The following is a 21,496-nucleotide window of genomic DNA, read 5'->3' on the forward strand; positions in this document are numbered from 1 at the left end:
TCTTGCATACAACTGGCAGGCAACGTCACCTCCAAAAAAAAGAGAACCTAACCAATAGTCTTTGGCATTTAATTCCATGACCCTAGCTGTATCCCCACAATCAACATTCTGAGGATGGTCACAATTCAATACAAACATGATTTGACCAGCCATGCACAGACTGTGGCTACAACATCTTACATTTGGGGGCTTGTGCCAAAATTGGGACAGTAACCCTTTAAACGAGCCTGACAAAGCCATACTCACTGAATGATTCTGCATTGAAAATGTTTCAGACACCACCATCACCATTCCTGGGTTATGTTCTGTCCCACTGGTAGAACTGATCCACAACAGGTGATGATAGAGTTGGTATGGAGTCGTCCCTCGAGTCCTCAATGTTGACCCCATGAGGTTTCATGGCGTCAGGTGGAATATGTGCATGGAAACCTCCTGCTGATTATCACCTATTCCCCCATCCCCTGTTAATTTTTTGTTGTTATTATGTCAATGTAATCCTTAAATTCTGCTGTCAAATCCAATTTCAGCTATTAAATAATTGATTTGTGTTGAGTAGGGCACCAGTTGCAGTCTAAATCAACAGGATGAAATGAATTTGACTAAGAGGAAAAGCAGCTGATTAACTTGGAATTTAGTTTGTTTGGCGCATTACACAAGGATATTGTCTAAAGAGTTATTTGTTCATAATTACAATCAGGGCTATTGGCAATTTGATCAGTGTAGCTAGGTTCAAATAGTGCATTTTCAAACAGTATTCAAGCAATTTTTCTCCAAACACCTGGAATGTCACAACTATACACTCATGATATGATTAAATCTTCTACTTTTGAAGGGCACCAACACAAGACTCTTTCATGTTAAAGTAGCTTCCTTACCTCCTCCATTTTTTTACCATACAGATCTTTGGCTGTTGCTACAGCTGCTAAATTGTTTGCTTCTGCTGTGGCCTAAATTATGTAAAGGGACAGAAAATTGATTGGATCAAATTGGACATTAAATTTTTGTCAGTGTGCATTAAACAAATGTTAATTATCAGGAATAAAAAGCAGGCGTTTGAAATCAAGGTGTAATAAGTCTACTAAATGTCGTAAAATTACAAAAACAGATTTTACATTTATTGGGACATTGATATATCAGTGATCATCAGTTATACCTCATAACAATTAATAATACAAACCTGGCCACAGGATATTTCTGTGTATGAGCTTTTGTGAGGTAATTATGTAGGTGCCTTGCTGGTTTCAGGCACTGATTGTGGTTGTATAAATTACACCATGAAGGTGGACGAAAGGCTGAATGGACCGGCTGATCGATGCAACTCGTTTCCTCAACATTTCCTCATCAAAGAAAGCAGTTTTTCTATATCTATCCTATTAAAACCCTCTAATATTTTTCCACACCTTCATTAGATCACACTTCTCTTCTAAACACAATGGAATACAGGCGAGCTTTATGCAACTCATTCTCAATTTAAGTCACTCAGCCCTGGCATTATGACCACTCCATACACACATTCATTATTAAACTTCAAGTCAATTCATCATTCATTATTGAGAACATTTGTACTGCTGTCACTTATGCATACTCATCACTACAGCAGTATGACATTTTCCACATTACAAGGTGCATTGTACTGGCTGTGGTACTAGACTAGTAACTCAAAGGATACCAGTTCATAGCCCATCATTGAGAAACAGTGAAACTGAATACCTTTAGTAATTTCTGGAAGCAGATAAAATGTCCACAAAAGCTATACAATTATTATAAATATCCCTTGCCATCTTATTGTGGTGGAGAGACTTGAGAGTTCCATTGATCCCAAGAGTAATGCCATTAGGAGTTCTCCACTCCTGGCAGGGCTACCCATGATGGTTAGGTTGGTGTGCAAGAACTGGAAAAAGCACAATCCAAACAAGTCCTCAATGGCACTTCAGGCAAAAGATACTTGTGTGATATCAATGGCTGCAACAGCAGATGAAGGCTGCAGCAGTAAGAAGTCATCGAGGTTTCTTTGCCACCAGAACTGCATTTACCTTCTGTCAAGGACTGTGTGTCTGATGTGCAACAGAATTCCCCCATTAAAAGATGCCCCACACAATGTGCCTACCTAGAGAAATTCAAACTTCCCATACATACACAACACAAGCCCAGCAGTGATCATTGAGAGGTAACGCGGGCAGGATTGAGAGATCTGCAAATCCCTCGCTTCAGACTGGCACATAGGCGGTGGAGTTTGACTCAGTCATTTCACTCTTGGAACAGGACTAGGAGAGTGTTTTGCATGCTGCATGCCGTACACAGGGAAGGAGCCCTAAAAATAGTCAGTTTCATCTCCAATCTGGCTGGAAAATCTCATCTAGTGGGGTCATCTAGGTCTGGTCCAAAAATCAAAGTGAAACTCAATCTCAGAATCTGGAATGTATGATCCTAATGGAAAACAGGCAGAACAATCGTCCAGAGGGAGATCTGCCCTTGTTGCCCATGATCTCAGTTACTTCAACATTGATATTGCTGTCCTGCAGGAGACTTGAAGAGCAGGCAAAACGCAACTGAGGGATGATGATGATGGTGGTCACACCTTCTTCTGGAAAGGAAAACCCAAGGAACAACCCAGGAGTGATGGAATTGGATTCATTATCAAAAAACTGACTTTGCTCATTGTACTTCGGATTGCAGATGACAACATTACCTCTGGTCTTTCAGAAGAGAATCTTCAAGCCTCTCAACGCCTTTGTGGAAGCTTAACAAAGAATTGATCCCAACCTCAAGAAGGCTCAAGTCCTTTACCAACCCATCCCAGAGCAAATTCCAATCCATCCTCCATTAAGATCAACAAACCTGGAACATTTCCCTTACCTGGGGAGCGATCTCACATCTGAGGCTGACATTGATGCTGATATCCAACATCACATCCAATCTATGAGCACCATCTTCGGCCACCTGAGGATGTGAGTCTTCAATGACCGTGACATCCAAAATGATTCCAATATTCCTGCGTATAAGGCAGTCATCCTTCTGATTCTTTTAAATGGCTCTAAAACTTGGATAATGTGTAGACACCATCTCAAGGCTCTGGGGAAGTACCATCAATGCTGTTTGAGACTGATTCTCTGCATCAGCTGGGAGGACAGGGCACACCAGCATCAGCATCCTTGAAGGAGTGAACAGCAGCAACATCAAGGCCATGACCATCGGAAAGCAACTCTGCTGGGCCGGCCACGTGCTCTTAGGCTGCCTGAGCACCAAAGCAAATCTTCTTCACTCAGCTCAAGGAAATCACTCGAACAAGGAGAAGGCCAAGGAAATGTTTCTAAGGCCCTGTGAAACCTTGCCTCAAGAATGCATCAATTCCTCAGAGACTGTCATTCAGACGAAACTGACTTAGAGAACCTCCTGTATAAGCTTCCTGTAATTCTTTGAGAACACTAGCCAGCAAAAGCAAGTACAGAAAAGAAACTGGAGAAAGGAATACCAATGATCTCAAGGCCAAGGACCACTTCGCCTCCCAGAAAAACTGTGTGTAGTCAGAGATGCAGCTCCAGAATTAGAGTCATCAGCCACACGAGAATCCAAAGAACAACTGACCAGTGACACAGAATTTCCTGCAGAATCATATTTGTTAGTGAGTGATTGATGATGGTGATGATTATAAATATCCTGCTGGCGAAATAACATTTTTGAGGAAGGTCTCTGATATCCCTCCTTGGTCTGACCTATATATAAGTATAAGTATATTTCTGGATTGCATGATTGATACTTATCGTCCTTTGCCAGTATTACCTACATTCTTTATAGACCTCTCTTGTGAGGCTGTCTTTTGTGCTGTAAATGTGCATACTACTTTGCTATCTAGGAATTGTTATCATACAAAATTGCCCAATTAACTTCCAATTAGTTTCTTCTGACCCATGTATGAGGCAATTTGTTTCAATCTATTTTATTTGCTCCCAGTTTTGTGTTACCAGGCAATGCTTCATAATGATTTGACTAGAACCACATATTGGACTATAGTCCAAGAGAAATAAAGCAAACCTTTTATTAACTAGCACCTATGGGACCAGTCGTATGCTGGTTGATCAAACATTCCGGATAATCAAGAGGTCCACATAATCAATCAATGTAAAAATACACATTAAGTTATAGAAACGTAATGCAGGGCCTATACACATCACTGCATTACTTTATTTATAGAATAAATCACTTGAATAATAATGCAACTTTGCCTTAAATAAAACTTAACAGCAAAGAGCCTGCTCACTTACGCCCTCAGCTGACTACTTGGATATTGCAGTAGATTGCAGCATTTGAGGAGAAATTGACTTGAAATTGAATCAATTGTTGATATTTCATGTGGCCATTTGATTGAACAAGTATATTTATACTGAATAAATTAAGAACAATAATAATTAGACAGAATAATACAATAAATTTCATGATATTTGAGGTATACAATTTATGCTGGTTTATCAAGAGTGCCAGTTCATGAAGTGCCAGTTAAAACAAAATTTGCTGTAAACGTACTGATATTCAAATGTTTAAGCAGGCCCAGTTCACCTCAAATTTTATATTGGAGCCTTTGGTGGACGCTTCTCACGTAATTTCCCTTTTCTTTCTCTTCCCTCTACCCTAACCCTATCTCCTAAACAAGAAATTCTTGACCGATGTTAAAAATTTCTCTAAAGCATGACAGGTGTTGTGAGGAACTTAGCAGAGGGAGAACTGAACCAGCATCTGCTCACGCTTTAGCGTCATGTGCTCTTCTATAATCTGACACATGTTTTAAAATTAAAATGCACGCTTCAGCAAGGAACTCACTGTTAAGAAAATTACTGCATTTTAATTTAGTTTGACTCTACAGACAATTGTCACACAGTATTACAGAGTAAAATAGACTGACTAAGCATTTTACAACCTCTTAGACAATTGAAAAGGTTGTAGGTAAAGTAATAAGCAAGCAAATAGTTGCTTGCAGTAATGTAAAATTAGCAGTAATGGAGCTACTGTACCTGTAACATGGACTTGGGGTGTGGTAGTTCTTCCCCTTGATAGATCTTTATGTATGCCTATGATACAATTTAAACAGGAAAAAGTCTGGGTTCACTGGTAACTAACAACAAATCATAATTAAACAGCTATGTCATATTTTCAGCATGAATGAATTAAATTGTATTAGCTGGACTTAAAGGTAATGAGAAATGTCAGGTTGAGGTGATGACTTTGTGATTTCTCAACAGTAACCCTGTCATACACACACAAAGAACAAACCGCATTTGATTTGCATTCTGCACTAAGGTGGAAGATCTGAGCATTGGTGGTAGCTGAAGTGTAACCAATGGGTTCTGAAACAAAACTGACCAAGATTCTTATCTTAGGCAACAGTCAAAGGCCTCTCCTACAGGGGAATGTTTGAATGTTGGTTGGAGATGGCATGGATTTGGGCACGTAATGCTCAGTCATGACAACCTAGTGTAACGCCTGGCACCAATCAAAACAAAGTAGAGACTGAGAGTGAATAATGGCTGTTTAGGTATTTATTAGAAAGCACCCAGCACCTATGACTATGGACCAATAAGGAAGTAATAATTTAAGGATGAAAATTAGCAAAGGTAGATATCTAACTGTTAGCCTGAGAGATGACAATGTTCAAATAATTTCATCTATTATTGTTACAGAAACCTATTTACTGATTAAACCCTTCGTCAGCAAGATCCTTTACTAATTAAGATCTATTACTGACTTTGAGAGATCTTTTATTGGTCAGAATTTTATATACCACAGAAGTGCTACATTTCTCACCTCAATAAATGTTTTCTGAACATTAGAGCTCTGCTGCCTCTTTATTGATCAGTTTTCAATGTGTCATTTCTAAATTTTTAAAAATATTTTTTAGATTCAGCCTTTCCATGATTGATGAAATGTTTTCCCTACATTGCACTCTTGAGGCAGTCACTTCGAAAAATCCACAGCATTCTACCTCACGGCACTCGAAACTTGTACTCATATCCATCACTTCCTCCCTCAAAAATCTCAGATCAGAAACTACCAATACAGATATTGTAAGAGTACTGTACTTTGTTTCAATCTCAGTGCAAGTATAACAACATATTTACTTGCAAGTTTCTGTAAACATTTGTGTATAGCATGCATATGAAAATTTGATGCGTAATAAAAAGTGTGTTCTTGGGTGGATGTTGTCTACAAAAGAAAGACAAAAATTAACATGTGATCACTATAGTTATGAATGTGGGACATTTTAATAAGATACCAGATTACAACAAAAATAATCACTTGTAATATTACCTTAAAATACTCCACAAGCCCTCGACCTGTTATTTTATTCTCATTGATTTCTTTCAACTCAAGGTTCTCAGGACACAGGAGCCAAGAAACCAGCACCTTCAGATGTTTTATAAACTCCCCATCTATTTCTAAGCAAAAATACATACACAGTTTTTTGAATTTGTTTAACAATATGTATCTTTATACATTAACAAATTAATAAATGAATTATTAGAAATCTGCAGGTTTCAGATATTAAATAAGTCAGTGAAGACATTTTTGAAATGCATCTAAAGTACATGAGCAATGAGTAATGAATCAATACCTTTTAGGCGTCCGTCAAAATTAGGATTGGTAGCCACTTTCAAACCAGGGTGTGGCATTAGGAAGCAGGCAATATTTGTAAAACAAGAATAAATATGTTTCCTGACATTCTGTAGTTCCTCATGCTGGTTTTCTGATATCTGGAATAAAGTTTGTATGGGGAAAAGAAATCAAACATGAAACATAAGTAAAATTTGCTCCACTATTCAGAATTAGCTCAAGGAAGTTTTAAGTCCTTGCTTTTAATTCACTGAATAGTGAAATGAAAGAAATAGTTTCTGTCAGTGCTCGAAATGTAGATCCCTTTAAGGGTAAACCAGAACAGTTCCAGAGTTGATTGAGAGCAGTAGGCCCAGGTTCAAATCTCATGTGCTCCAGAGGTGTGTAATAAAAGCCCTGAATGGATTGATTTAAAACAAAAAGCTGAGTTTGAAGGGTTTGTCTGGCACAATGGAGTGTCAGTTCCTCAGGGCCAGGAGGCTTGGGTTCAATTCCCACCGGCTCCAAGGGTGTGCCGTAACATCTCTTGATTAAAAAAGATGGGTTCTGCACCCACCAACTAAATTTAATATACTCCCCTCTCTCTTTTCCTATTCTCCCCTTTATTTGTTATTGTTGTAGTGCCCCCGGTGGGCAGCGCTTCTTAATCCTTTAGTGAGTAATGGGTGATTTGGTGGTGCTTTAATTTAAAAGAAAAAAAAAGAGCTGGCTTCTGGAGGGGCTCTTGTGGCACGGTGGCATTTCCTCCTCCATCATTATGATTTAATCCCTTCCTTGTTCTCATTTTTGTTTTGATTGCAATGCCCCTGGTGGCTTGTCAACTGTTACTTGTTTATTTGTTTAATTAGATGATTTGGTGGTGGGTCATCAAAAAAACAGCTAGTTCTTCCCCATGATGGAGTTGTCTTCTGGACTGGGAAAGGTGAAAATTGATATTAGTGCAACGCTAAACTATAGATATACAACAAAGCCCTTGTTAATCTTTGTATTAGGCAGTGAAGACATTCAGAACATGGATATCAGTCTGTTGAACAGTTTCAACAGGTAGAAAAAGGACAACCACATCTGTACACATGTGGATACAAGATAAAAATGGCATATCTACTGCTTCACTTGTCTGTTTTTTTCTGTCATTTCCTACATTCTGTTTCTTTTGAATTCTATGTCTGTGTATTTTCTTTTAGTCATGATGTTAACATATCTAATCTCAGATGGTGACTGACCTGCTGAGTGTTATTAGTAGTTTCAGGTTTTGTTTCTAATTTTCCAGTATCTGATTGACTTTGCTCGAAATAAATGATTTTCACTTCAAAGTTGTAAATTTGCCTAGAAAACTTCACTTCAATTTATCATGTTTCGTTGGTTGAGTCCTTTAGGCTGCAAGTTAATCAACTGAAATATTATTCACTGCACTGTTCTTAAACCACTGATCATGGAGTTTACAATAAAGTACATACAAAGGTCAGGAATCCCATTAGGGGGGGAATTCAGCATTGTGGATATACCTGCAGCACATGGACTGGTTTGAGAAAGCAGCTCATCACCACCTTCTCAAGGGCTACTAGGGACAGGCAATAAATGCTGGCTAGCACAATATCCAGTGAGAACAAGAAAGAAAGAACTTCTCTGGTTCAATAGTTGCTTTTAGAAACAGAAAAGCTGCTATCCTCACCTGACCTGGCGATGTAATTGAGTTCAAAGACAAGAGACAACATTCGGCATTGTAAATTTGGTCCATTTGTTTTTACTCAGTAGAAACACTGCTACAATTACCTTCAAGTTATTTCTAATTATAGTTTACTAGACCCCACAAACCTTCAGACGTTTCTCTAGGAATTTGAAGCCTCCATCGAGACCGTAGTTGAATTCATATGGAAAACTCCAGTCACGGACTAGAAATATAAGTGACTGCATATTAAAAAGAAAATAGTTTTTAGTTCAAGAATTGTTTTGCAGGGTTATTGTGAGAGAATCTATTTTATTTTAATTTTAAAGCATTTTCAGAAGTTCAAAAGGCAATTAAAGCACAAGTTAAATTTTACAAATTGATTTAATTATATTTATAATTCAACAAATAAACAGACACCAAACTAGTGCACACATAATAATATACTTTGCTTCAGCAATATTTAATCAATTGCATGCTCTGGTTTTAAAATCAAAATATTTATCTCTGTAAAGATTTTGCTACATAACCAGTTTGTAGAAGCTGGTTTCATCCATCTAATTTTCAGCACAGCCTCATGGCTATATCCTTCCCAATGATATGAAACACAGGAGACAGCAAATCATGCTATACCACACTTGCACATATTCTAATGGGTTGGTACAAAATTAGTATAAGGAAAATCCCACAGCAGCTTTCCAGTCCAACTGCTCAGTACTGGAGTGAAAGGCAAGATGTGCAGACAATGGAACTTTTTTTAAAAGGCATTAATAAATAGTGATATTAATTTTAAGTTCAGAAATGATCTTCTGTAACTTTGGCATATGTAAACATTCACTTCTTCTAACCTGAAATGGTTTCTGAAATGTTTCTTCCATAGCTAGACGTCCATATTCAGTGAAGAGCTGAAGAAGATTAAACAGCAACATTGAGGTGAACAAATTACCCTCACTAAGTTGAGACCATTACGTATAGACTTTATTAGTTATTCAATTACCTGTAGGTGCTGAAGATCATCCTCTTGAATATTTTGTGACAAGTTATATACCTGGGCAAAGTGAAATAAGAGCCATTACAGTTCTGAAAAGTAAGATACTGTAATTGTTTTATTATCATAAGGCTTTTAAAATGATTTTAACATCAGTTTTAAGGTATCCTTGAGATTCAATGAAATGAACAGTGATTGGTTTCATGAAGCACAGTTGTTTGGACCGAAAGTACAATAATGAAATTTAGCTTGCACTTACATGGACAGTAAAAATGGTTTATTTTGGTTTACAACACTTCCTGTCTCCCACATTATCAAAGTGACTGCTAATAAGTATATATCTAGGTTCACAATTGGAGTTCTACAGATCCCTAAGAGTCCATGAAAGATTTCAAGGAATCCACCACAATTCCTTCCAACACCTTCTAATTCCCCGATTAACTCAACTGACCAACACTGTACCAGTGACATAACGCACTCAGCCTTTCACTACTCCTCTAGGCCAGCAGTTCATACAAACTGTTCAATATTAAAACAAAACTGCCAACCAATAGTTTTAATACGTCCTTCATTGTGAAGATCCAATAATAAAATGTTACTTTGTAACTGTATGATGTTTGATTTATTGCAATTCTATCACAACATTTTTCCTCAGCCCATCCACCTCATTTCCGGATGCCACAAGTGAACCAGTCTTGAGCTATTAGAACGTGCTGGGATAGAAATTGCAAGTGAGGGAAAGCTCTGGGAATTAGACAGTGAGCAGCCAAATGGAGGTGGGAAGGGTGAATTTTTGCAAGTACTGGATGGACAGTCCAATGTCCGTGTTCCTACTTCGTGATCAAGTCAATGGAAAGCACAGACTGGCACTGTCTATCTGTCTGACAGTGATGGTGGCATTTAAGTGGCAACTTGAGGCAGGGGATTTGCAAATTCGGTGATGCTGCCACGATCTTCTCAAAAGCAGACAGGACTCCTGGTGAGGTCAAAGCCTAGCAGTGGCCTCCAAGCAGCATATAAATACTAAGGCTATACATTTTCTGTCACCAAAGTGTAAGGTAGTCAACAAGATTATCTTGTTTTATTTTGAATTTTAAATGTCTTAATGCTTGGAAGGATTTGACCACCTCTGTTTTTCTCATAGCTGTTAATACTCCAGTTCTAGTGTACCACATGAAAATTCCTTAGTTAAAGGAATGCACAGTGATTTTCACAGATATGGCAATAAATCGAATGAACAGAAGTATGATGCTTCAAGATGCTCTCACAGTTATGTCAACATTAATGTTGATAGTGTCTTGTATCTTTTCTCAATTTTTGAGACCATTTCAAAAAGGTCATGACTCAAAATTTCACAAACAAATTCTCCTACCTGCATCGAACTTATCATGGTGCTAAGTGCAAATACTGTAGCAGAATCTCTAAGAGTTGACTGACTATCAAAAGTCCCTTGCGTGTCCATCAGCAATACTGCAACCTGCAAATTAAATATAATTGTTCACAACATTTCAAAGCAGGCAGATGACAATATTATCATTATTACCTGCAACTGTGAAGGAAAAGGAAAAAAATTCTAAAGATGTACGGGAACAATAACAATGATGATTCAACTAGTCTCTCTGATTAAAAAAGCTAAAGTGTAAACATAAATGTTATATTTCAAAGAAACTGACATTAATTGTAAACATATAATCCCCATCAGTTAATTATGTCTGTGCTTACATAGAATATACTTTGCAACCTAATAATTATTTTAAAAAAACAAAAACTATGCAATTATAAATTCTGATTACTCTTCTGTATGTTGATTGCTGTTAAGATTTGCAGTTGTAATAAGACCCCTAAATGCTGGAAATGTACGGCTGGATGGTCTGTGTATGAAAAAGATGGCTGATGTTTAGTTAAGACTCCAAATTAGAATGCTTCTATTCCACTCAAAATATGAAGCTGTCTTTTACAAGTCACAATCAGCCAAGCCCTTTTTGTTTCACTTTGATTACTTGATTTCCACTGTTCTCAGCTTATATTCTGAATAAAGTTGAAATTTCATGATCTATAAACAAACTCAGAAGTCACACTCCAACAGGTTTATTTAAAATCACAAATCTTTTGGAGTACTGCTCCTTCGTCAGATGACAAGATGCTCTTGAATCAGATTTCTTTAAGAAAGTGAAGCATTACTTTATCAGTGAGTCACAAACCGAGGCGATTTGAAAATTAACACACTATCCAAAGCCAACACACTAATTAATGCTGTTGGGAATAAAGCCTGTGTGCATCATAGAGTCCTGCAGAGACTAAATAGGTCAAAAGACTTGCCTCTTTACTGTAAGTTCAATGCAACTCTTCATCTTGGCTGCATGCTCTCACCTTCTCTGCATTAGGCTTGTCTACCAGAAACACTTCACTCCATATCTGAATCCCAGTAGTTTCTCGCTCTGAACCTCCGCGCCAAGAGAAACCAGTCAAAGGCTCATCATCATGACCTAACCAGTTATTGCGATCCTAGATAAGAGTAAACGATTCAAAGAATTTAACATAACATACACACATAAATGTCACGTAACATTTTGTATTATTGACAATGTAAAGAAAATTTTATCAAAATGCAGATGACTTTTTAATTTGAGAATATCACAGAATCACAGAATAGTTATGGTGCAGAAGTAGCCGACCGGCCCAACATGCCTGCAAAGGCTCTTCAAATGAGCAGCATTACCTAGTGCCTATATCCTGCTTCCTCCCCATATTCCTTGTACAAGATATTGCACAAATAATCATCCAATGCCCTCCTGAATGCTTCACTTGAATCTACTTCCACGAAACATCCAGATAGGGTATGGAATACACTAACTACTCACTGTATGGAAAAGCTTTTCTTCACAATGCCATTGCTTCTTTTTCACATCTCTTTAAATCTACGATCTCTCACTCTTGTTCCTTTTATGATCAGGAATAGCTAGATGTAAAGGGCAAGCAGATGAGAATGGTGTTTGGAGGGAGTTTAAGATTAAGTAGTGCCAAACCAGGAGGCCTAGGTTCAAATCCCACCCACCCCCGAGTGTTTTATTACATCTCTGAACAGGGTGATTGGAACATATTTAAGACTGAGTAATTAATGTACTCTGCCCACAAAGAGTTTTGTTTTCTGTCATACTAACTGGCTTAGATGCAAATTGTCAATAGTATTCAAGGATGGTTAACTAAAGGCAAAAACTCGAATGTAGAAGATTGTAATTGGAATTACTTTGGAGAACAATTGCTGAAACTAAGTGCAATGTGTCATGATATGACTTTTTACTGATGCTTTATGAGGCTGAACTTTATGACTAATGGAAAATGGAGTGGATATGTGGACATGGATTACACCCTTATTTTAAAAAAGTATAGCTTTGGCACTGTCACATTCTACTAGAAGCAAGATCAGGCAGAAAGTACTCCGAGGTAGACACTCAACAATGGAACATTAAGAAAGGTTTGGAAATTCTACATTTATGGACAATGTCAATTACATGATCTCTGAAATACATATGAGGCGTGGTCAGACTCTGGTAAATTTATTAAACAGAATAATCTATCGAAGATCATAAGTGGAATTTAACAGAATACATATGTAAATTCTAGTTGGAGATTCCTAATTCAGTGCTTACCTTTAAACTACTGGTATCAAACATGGAAAAATTCTTAATATTAACCAGAGCTAGATTTCAATTTTACTTTTGAAACAGATACCAGAAGACAAAAAAAATTTGCAAAACATTCAATCCCAGCACCCATCATGGCTTAAATTGAACATAGAAAACCATCAAAATACAAGCCAAAGCATCAATATGAAAGAAGAAACATAGCTAAATGAAATGAGAATAGAAATACCTCTGGTAATTGTAACAAACACCAGGAATTGGGGGAATGAGAAGTGCATAATGTGCAGAAAATGGTCAACACGTGTTTTAGACAGCTTCAAAATAATATTATGAAATTGTGAGGCAAGGTGTATGATTTATATAAATTTTAAAATCATTATTTTGGATTTTGCATTTTGAACTCATGGTATAAGGGTTTTCTGTGTGCCTGAAGGGGTTTAATGATTATTTTGTGTTTCTGTAGCCATGGTGACATTTTTAAACACAGTGTGACAGAAAGACGTCCTGGAGAATAATGGCTTTTTGTTTACATTGGGAGAGTTTATGAGCAAATGAAGTAAACAATGTAGTGCATTAGACTTTTGGATAAAACATGCTGGAATTTTTGTTGGGGGCTTACAGGAAACATCTATATTTTGGGAAACAACTTTTTAAGTTTGCATTTGGGCAGTCCTGAATGTTTTTTTTTGCTGAAGCTGGGTGTGTCAAACAGTTGCTTCTGAGAAAGGTTTGAGGACTTAGCCAAAGAAAAGCTTAAAATTAAGCAAAAAGGAGGAGGCTGTAGCTTGGATGATGATTCTGGTTCCAATAAAGGATTTGGTCAGAAGAACAATCTGCAAAGTACAAAACTGTCAAAGATACAATACTCGACGCTTATGAGCTCATGCCTGAAGCTTAGCAATTAAATTTGGGACAACAAGGGAGAAGCTTAAATCAGACATTTGAGGAACTTGCAAGGGAGAAAGAAATGCTTTGGGATCAAGTTTAGATCACTTGAGTTACGGAAAAAAAATTGAGAACGTAAAGGAAATTATGATCAGGAAAGAATTCAGAAATAGCATTCCTGCAAATTTAAAGACTTATTTAAATGTACATCATGTTTTCAAGATCAGAGAAGCATTAGCTCTGGCAGATACCAAGGATAACTCCAGTGGACAATTTACAAGTGGTACAAATGGTCACATTGAAATTCAGGAGGAAATTGAAAGAACAGAAGATCTGTGAACCTAAGAAGTACTAGATTTAAAGAACGTACTTAAGGACACTAAAGTAATAATGCAGAACAGTTGGAACCAAAAGAAATAAAAACAAAATATATTTCCACTGAAATAAGACTGCACAAACCAAAGTCATCTTCTGGAAGCTAATACATGACTGTTGTGGGAAAAGGACATCATTGAAGGAAGTAGATGTTAAGACTGTAGAGGCAGTACAAAGTGAACATGTTTCCTTAGAATGTACGAAGAAGGGAAAAATGGTTCAGGACAGTTCTGAAATTTTTTTTGAATATCGACAAGGAGAATCAGACCACTACAGGTTTTGATTATTTCATCTCAAAAGGGAAGGTATAAAGAAACATCCTGGTGAGTGAATACATGAGATGTTTCATAAAGTCCTAGTGGACCAACCAAGTTGTTAATTAATATCTGCTCTTATGTGGGCAGTACATGTGAAGAACTCATTGCAAATGGTTGGGGGCTGCAATATCATTTTTTTTTGGGAGAAATCCAAAGATTTCTTTGGTAATGAATGATCATCCCCAGCTTGGGAAGAGACTATAATTAGTTCCATGCTTTGTGAGCATCTGACTACCTTGCACACAGGGAGAAAGACATTCATTAAGGCTGATGTTTCACATAAAACTTGGTGATCCTTATGGCAATAATTAATACACCATGAGATATAAATGTTGATTCAGGGGACATGGTATATGACAAAAAATAAAGGTAGAAAGAGTGAAAAAAAAAATACAGGTAAGGTTACAGGTGATGACAGTTAAAACAGTAATTTTATAGCATGGCAACGAAACACTTAGGGTGCATTCTCAAGGTTAGAATTATACAGTCCCTACAGTGTGGAAGCAGGCCACTTGGCCCATTGAGTCCCTGTAACTCTCCAAACAGCATCCCATCCAGACCCACCCCCTACCCCATCCCTCTAACCCTGCATTTCCCATAGCTAACCCACCTTGCCTGCACATCCTTGGACACTATGGGCAATTTAGCATGGCCAATCCACCTAACGTGCACATCTCAGGACTTTGATTAGTTGGCTCTGATTACACACTTAAAAAATTTGAGTAATCATAAAAAATGATAAGCAACTACGCACTTTGCATACACCATATATTGGACGTAATGAGAACCAGATTATGGCAGTGAAAGGTTACCTGAATATAGACAAAGGCACACAGAGATCCAGGACAAGACTATTTGCCTAAGAGAATAACAACTGAAAGTTGGTACCAAATTAATATATATGGTAGAAAGGACACTAAATGCCACAATTCTAGAGAGAGCAGGAACATGACTGGCAAATACAATCATTGTCTGAACTTTTGGGAGACGAGAAATAGGATATAAGATCCATAGATTGGCAAAATAGTTAAAAATGTGTGAGGTCAGAAAAAGACATTAATTAGGCCACAGATGGAATACTGTTGCAGTTCTGTCTGCCACACTACAGGAATGACGTGGAGGTGCCGGTGTTGGACTGGGGTGGACATGGTAAAAAAATCACATGACACCAGGTTATAATCCAACAGGCTTATTTGAAAACACTACAGGAAGGATGTGATTGCGCTGGAGAGGGTACAAAGAAGATTCACCAGAACACTGCCTGGTCTGGAGTGTTTAAGCTATGAAGTGACTAAAGCAGAGAACGCTTTTTTTTTGGGGGGGGTGCTGATTGGATTCTATAAATTAGATAAATTAGTCTTTAAATAAAATTATGAAGGGCATATATGGCATAGTTAAGAAGCAGCTCCTACCCTTAATGGAGGGAAGCCCTCAATATATGAAATTTAGTTGGGATTTAAGGAAAAATTCTTTCACCAAGAGGTTGCTCGATATCAGAAACACAATACCTGAAAAGGTCACAGAAGTGGGAACCATCACAATTTTTATGAAGTACTTAGGTGAATACTTGAAATGTCATAGAATATAAGGGTATGGGTCAAGTGCTGTGAAATGGGATTAGAATAGATCGGTGCTCTACAACTGGTGCAGACACATTGACCAACGGGCCTTTTTTCTGTGCTTTAATACTGTACGACAAAAATGTAGGATAAGTTCTGGAAGTGGACATGGAAATTAACAAGGTTCTAGGAATGAGTGAAGTCTTGCAAATGAAATCCTCATCATAGGAGGAGGGGATTGTGTAGTAGTAGTCCTGAACATGATAGGAAAGCAGGTAAAAGTCCCAGTTTGTCAAGAATAAGGATTATGGTGCAGCCTGGCAATACCACAAGTAGAAGAAGCCCTAATCAAAGTTTTAACATCTATAAATTAGGAGATAAATTAATAAAGAACACCAAATGAAAAGAATTGGAGAACTAAAAAGAATTTGGTGTATACACTGAAGTACCATATAAAGGACAGCCAATCTTATCGCTCAGAGTTTTAAGAGGAAATTTGATAATCAAGATGGTAGTGTGGCTTCCTCTCATGTAGGTAAAGTGATCTTGAAGATCTTGTTAGCTCTTTTCACAAAATACACCTGGGAATGCAAGTTAACAATACAAAAGTTTCACTTTTGCAACATGGAAATTTTAAAAGGGAGGTATTTTTGAAATCATGTGAAGATGCACACGATACAGAAATAAAATTAGTGCACTTATGGGTTGAATGATGCAGCAAGTATTTTGCATTTAGATCCATCTTACTGAAAGTAGGTTGCATTCATCTACTGGTATCACAGCGAAACTAGCAGGCGCTTTATGATACATGCTGATAATTTTCAATCGAAAGGTTGCACAAAATTTGAATAACGTGTGATAGATAAAACGAAAAGGGAAAGTAAGATTGAAAGGCAGGCTGTGGGGTCTTTAAATATACAGGGTTAAACATTAAACAGAAAAAGTCAGGACTGACTTTATACCACTTGGAAAATGTTAGTCACATCCTGTGATAAACCAGGCAAGGTCTTCACAGAAAGACAATTTTGCATCAAAGCAAGAAATAGACCAGTTAAGAAATTGGACAGCTAAACTGGTTGTGCATTCAGACCAGACTCAATGCCAGTGTTGGCACTGAGTACTATGATGAAACAGGCTATTATTGAGGGAGTCTTGAGAAAAAGAAAACAAAAAAAAAAAATCAGAAAAATGCACTCAAGTATCTACTTTTGGATGACCCAGCAGACGGGGCGGCATAGTGACTCAGTAGTTAGCACTGCTGCCTGACAGTGCCAGGGACCTGCATTCGATCCCAGCCTTGGGCCACTGTCAGTGTGGAATTTGCATGTTCTCCCCACGCCTGCATGGGTGTCTGTTGGGTGCACTGGTTTCCACCCACAGTCCAATGATGTGCAGGTCAGATGGATTGGCAATGCCTAATTGCCCCGTGGTATCTATGGACGTGCATCTTAGGTGGATTAGCCATGGTAAATGCAGGGATAGTGTGAGGGTCTGGGTCAGATGCTCTTTGGAGGGTCAGTGCAGACTCAGTGGGCCGAATGGCCTCCATCTGCACTATAAGGATTGCATGAAGATAGCCCTTTTTAGTGATGTACCACATCCAAATGGCTATTTCAGCATGTCCAGGTTTGTCATATTTCTAGTAGGAAAGAATAATGAATGTTGTCTGTTGGCCTGGGCAGCTAGAACAGTAAAAAGTGTAGTTAATCATAGCTCAGCTTCTGACTATCAGTACAGGAGTGCATTCATCCAATATTATAAGGGAAATATTCTACAAGAGGTAATCAGAGAAATATTTGTAAATAACTTCTCTTTGGGACAATATACATTCAACAAAAGGTGTTGCTGACAAAAAGCTGACTTAAAGGAAATGTCAGATAGAAAGATTTCCAAAATGAAGTGGGTTGCTGCAAGTCATCAATGGTCAGACTGTTTCACAAAAGAATTGTTCAACTAAATTACTGAAGCTCCTTGAAGTGGGACACCTTGTGGTATGAGTAATTATAAAGAAAATGAAAAAAAAGAATCAATTTTTGTTTGGGTCACTTTGTTTAACAGGTTATAACTTTTTTGTTCAAAGTAAGAGGGCATTATGGGATATTTGTATAAAATGGAAAATGAAAAAACAATGATTATGTTACTAATCAATTGTATTATATTGTATGACATAGAATATTTTTAAAAATGCTTACTTTTCACTAATTTTGTTCAAATATGCTTTGTATGTATTCAAAATGTTTAATGAAAAACGGGGGAATCTGTTGATCTAGTTTACTCATTTAGGACATGTATGCATTGTTGACTAGGCTATGAATTATTGCCAGAGGGCAGTTAAGAGTCAACAACATTGTCTGTGGGTCTGGAGTCACATGTAGGCTTACCAGGTAAAAGTTGTCACATTTCCGTCGCTAAAGTGCAATGTCAAACCAGATGGGGTTTTCATAGCAATCAACAGAGGTTATCATTAGCCTAGCCTTTAATGCTAGATTTTATCCAGTTCAAATTTCACCATTTGCCACAGTGGGGTTCAAACCCATGTTCTCAGGACATTATCCTTGGGCTCTGGATTATTAGACGAGTGATATTACCACCAAGTCATTGGGGTTAATTGATTAATTAAATGACTGGATAGATATAAAGGTGGTTCAGAGGAGTTGTGGCACAGTGATAGTCCCTCCTCTGGACTGAGGCCTGGTTCAAGTTCCGCCCTGCTCCAGAAGTGTGTAATACCATCCTTGAACAGTTTGATTTAAAATTTCTATAGAAGGGGAACACAATGTGTTAATGAGCTGTAAGATTGAGTACACTGTCCACAAAGAGAGATTCTTTTGGTTGCTGTCTCAACAACAGCTTGGATCTGAATTTGTACCTCCAACTGGCAGGCTCCAAAATGGGTCTGGAGCTCATCTCGCTGTTAAAATTTGGCTGGTCACAATTTCTAAAAGCATCAGACCTCATCCACAGTTGGAAGTATGTCAATCCTGCTGTCTTGACTTAGCAAAATTTCATGCACAAAATTGCATATACAAAATGGATGTTGCAAATGGAAACCCACAACCGAACAGGATTCTTGTGGTGCAGTTGTAGTGTTCTACCTGAGGCAGGAGACCCAGCTTCAAGTCCCATCTGCTCCAGAGTGAACAATAACATCTCTGAACAGTTTGACTAGGAAAATATCTAAGAGACCTTTGACCAGAGAAGGGCCTAATTTGTGTAGTTAAGCCAGAGGTGAATAAATAGCAGGAGTGCTTGCTGCCATTGTATATTCACATGCAACTTAACTATCAGCATCACGTGGATATTTCAGACAAAGGGAAATTTACCCAAATTTAAACAAAAATGGCAGGGAATGTGACAAGGATGGAGCAGAGAAAAATCATCATATTTATGAAAACTAAGGCCAACTGGATGAGGTTTTTTGTGCATTTTTAAATCATAAAACTCACTGCCTAAATATACAAATATAACATTTATTATGATAATGGATAGATAGAGCTCAGTGTTCTACAGTTCTTCCCTTTTAACACAAGTATCTATTGGGGCAGTCTGAAAAACAAACTAGAAACTTAGCAACTCTGAATTATTTCACTATAGAGCAATAATATTTTCCTACGTTTTGGCCTGTAAACCTGGACTGAACAACAACATAATAGAAGTAATTACCACATCTGACCTTTTATGCACAATGGAAAATTTGATTGGAGCAAATTAAAATGCAGTTTGCTAACATTTTCCCATTACTAAAGTGAGAGTCAAAAAGAGGAGAACAGTCAAGTAAACACAAATTTAATCTTTTTTTGTACAGAATAAAATTTAGCGAAAACAATCCAGGCTCAATGAGGAAATTGATAAAGAGGATAAGTGGAATAATGGTGATGAAGCACATACAATTGTTATGGACCAGACCAAAACCCCGCAATTGTATTAAAAAGATTGTCTAGATCTTAACTTTTTCTTATTTTAAAGGCGTTGTGTTCCGGATGCAATTTGGTTGGTCAAATTATCAGGCTTGAAACAAAACACACTTTGTTTTTTCTTTACAGTTAAAATACAGACAATATAAAAATAAAAGAACTCGCTTAACTGTAACTCTATCGAAATGCTGAACAAAATGATATATATAGTAACTACTACTAATTAATAGTTGCAATAATCACACCCCTGGAAAATGGCAAATTCAGTAAAATAGATTGTCTCACATACAATTCTAGCAGCAGGAAGAGAACCCCAAATTTTAGCTGTAACAGAGAGAAAAATAAGAGCTTCTACATCCAGCCTCAAGACTCCAGCACCTGCTACTGAAGGCTAAAACTAAAACAAAAAATCCTGGCTCTGTGGTAGCTTGACCCCACCCATTCAGGCTGTATCTATTGTTCCAATTTCAAAAAGAACCCAAGGCCTCACAAGCTGTTGACTTTATTGGCTTTGAAACAGACTGCTCAGTACCTCTGTCTCAACCTTTCTTCGTAAAAACAAGAGAACAAAATACACCTCTTAAAACCATAGTAGTACTATATAATTTATTAACAATGTTTCTGAAATATTATTCTCTAGTCTCTTCAAAGTAGTTTAGGATTAATATTACTGTTGTAAAGCTAACCCTGATGTTCAAGTGCTTAATTACTAATCTATTAATAATTGTGACGACATAGCATACGAGCTGTAATCACACAAAATGGTTTGGTTTCGTGAAACAGAATTAGATTTTGTCCAAAAGCAAACCTTTTCTTTTTGCTACAAGTTTTGAATAGCATTTTATGAAACTGCTCTAATCAATTGTTCAAATTTTATTTGATGAAACGGTCCAATTATAACAAGTGTTTTATCATAATTTCCTTATACAGATGTGATGTTATTGCAATGTGTTATCTACATCTAATCCAGAAACTTAAGTGAAGTTGTTAACAGCCAAACAACATTCCAAAGGGCTTGTCAAACAGGCTGAGAACCTAATGCAGCTTGCTGCAAAAATAAGTTTGTTTAGCTTGCAGGCGTTGAGCTGAAGGATAGAAAAAAAATCAGTCAAGGTCTCTGTTTCTGATTGTTGTCAAGTGCCTCATCCAGAAAACAAGCATGTAAGTACTGGATGGGCTTGACTGTGACACACCCATTAAAAACAGCCTGAAAGCAATTACTGTCTAGCCAAATTAAAGTTGGAAATGAGCAAATGATGCACCACCACCCAAAGTATCAACGCTTTCAGAAGAGAAGTGACAATCTCGGAGAATGGAAAAGATATAGGCCCTTTCTTCTCGAGTTCTCTGTCTGAATGCAGGTTGACTCACAGCCCTGTGATCTCCACCATGGGTAGGACAAACCAATCCAATCAGAATGGTCAGAGATAGTAGGAACTGCAGACGCTGGAGAATCTGAGACAACAAGGCATAGAGCTGGATGAACACAGCAAGCCAAGCAGCAGCATCGGAGCAGGAAGGCTGACGTTTCGGGCCTAGACCCTT

At 37.6% G+C, this 21,496-nt stretch overlaps 2 protein-coding genes across 5 annotated transcripts in view; one reads left to right on the top strand and one right to left on the bottom strand.

The window, feature by feature from the left end:
- LOC109921716 (L-2-hydroxyglutarate dehydrogenase, mitochondrial) overlaps nt 1–619 on the top strand; it is a 13,811-nt gene extending 13,192 nt beyond the window's left edge. The window contains exon 7 of the mRNA XM_048600109.1: nt 557–619. Within this exon, the coding sequence (XP_048456066.1) occupies nt 557–619 (63 nt within the window). The remainder of the gene's footprint in view (nt 1–556) is intronic.
- The window catches only part of LOC109914931 (atlastin-1), a 45,407-nt gene continuing 23,930 nt past the window's right edge, over nt 20–21,496 (bottom strand). Inside the window, exons 2-10 of one of the 4 annotated variants that reach the window (XM_048600298.1) lie at nt 11,628–11,762; nt 10,630–10,734; nt 9,267–9,317; nt 9,118–9,174; nt 8,419–8,511; nt 6,605–6,743; nt 6,301–6,428; nt 5,007–5,063; nt 20–947 (exon numbers count right to left, since the gene is read on the bottom strand). In XM_048600298.1, coding sequence (XP_048456255.1) covers nt 858–947; nt 5,007–5,063; nt 6,301–6,428; nt 6,605–6,743; nt 8,419–8,511; nt 9,118–9,174; nt 9,267–9,317; nt 10,630–10,719 — 705 coding nt within the window. In that variant the 5' untranslated portion in view covers nt 10,720–10,734; nt 11,628–11,762 and the 3' untranslated portion in view covers nt 20–857. The remainder of the gene's footprint in view (nt 948–5,006; nt 5,064–6,300; nt 6,429–6,604; nt 6,744–8,418; nt 8,512–9,117; nt 9,175–9,266; nt 9,318–10,629; nt 10,735–11,627; nt 11,763–21,496) is intronic. The other 3 variants (XM_048600296.1, XM_048600297.1, XM_020514546.2) reach the window with 3 other exon arrangements.

Source organism: Rhincodon typus, chromosome 8 (genome assembly GCF_021869965.1).
Source record: "Rhincodon typus isolate 14 chromosome 8, sRhiTyp1.1, whole genome shotgun sequence".
NCBI lineage: Eukaryota > Metazoa > Chordata > Chondrichthyes > Orectolobiformes > Rhincodontidae > Rhincodon > Rhincodon typus.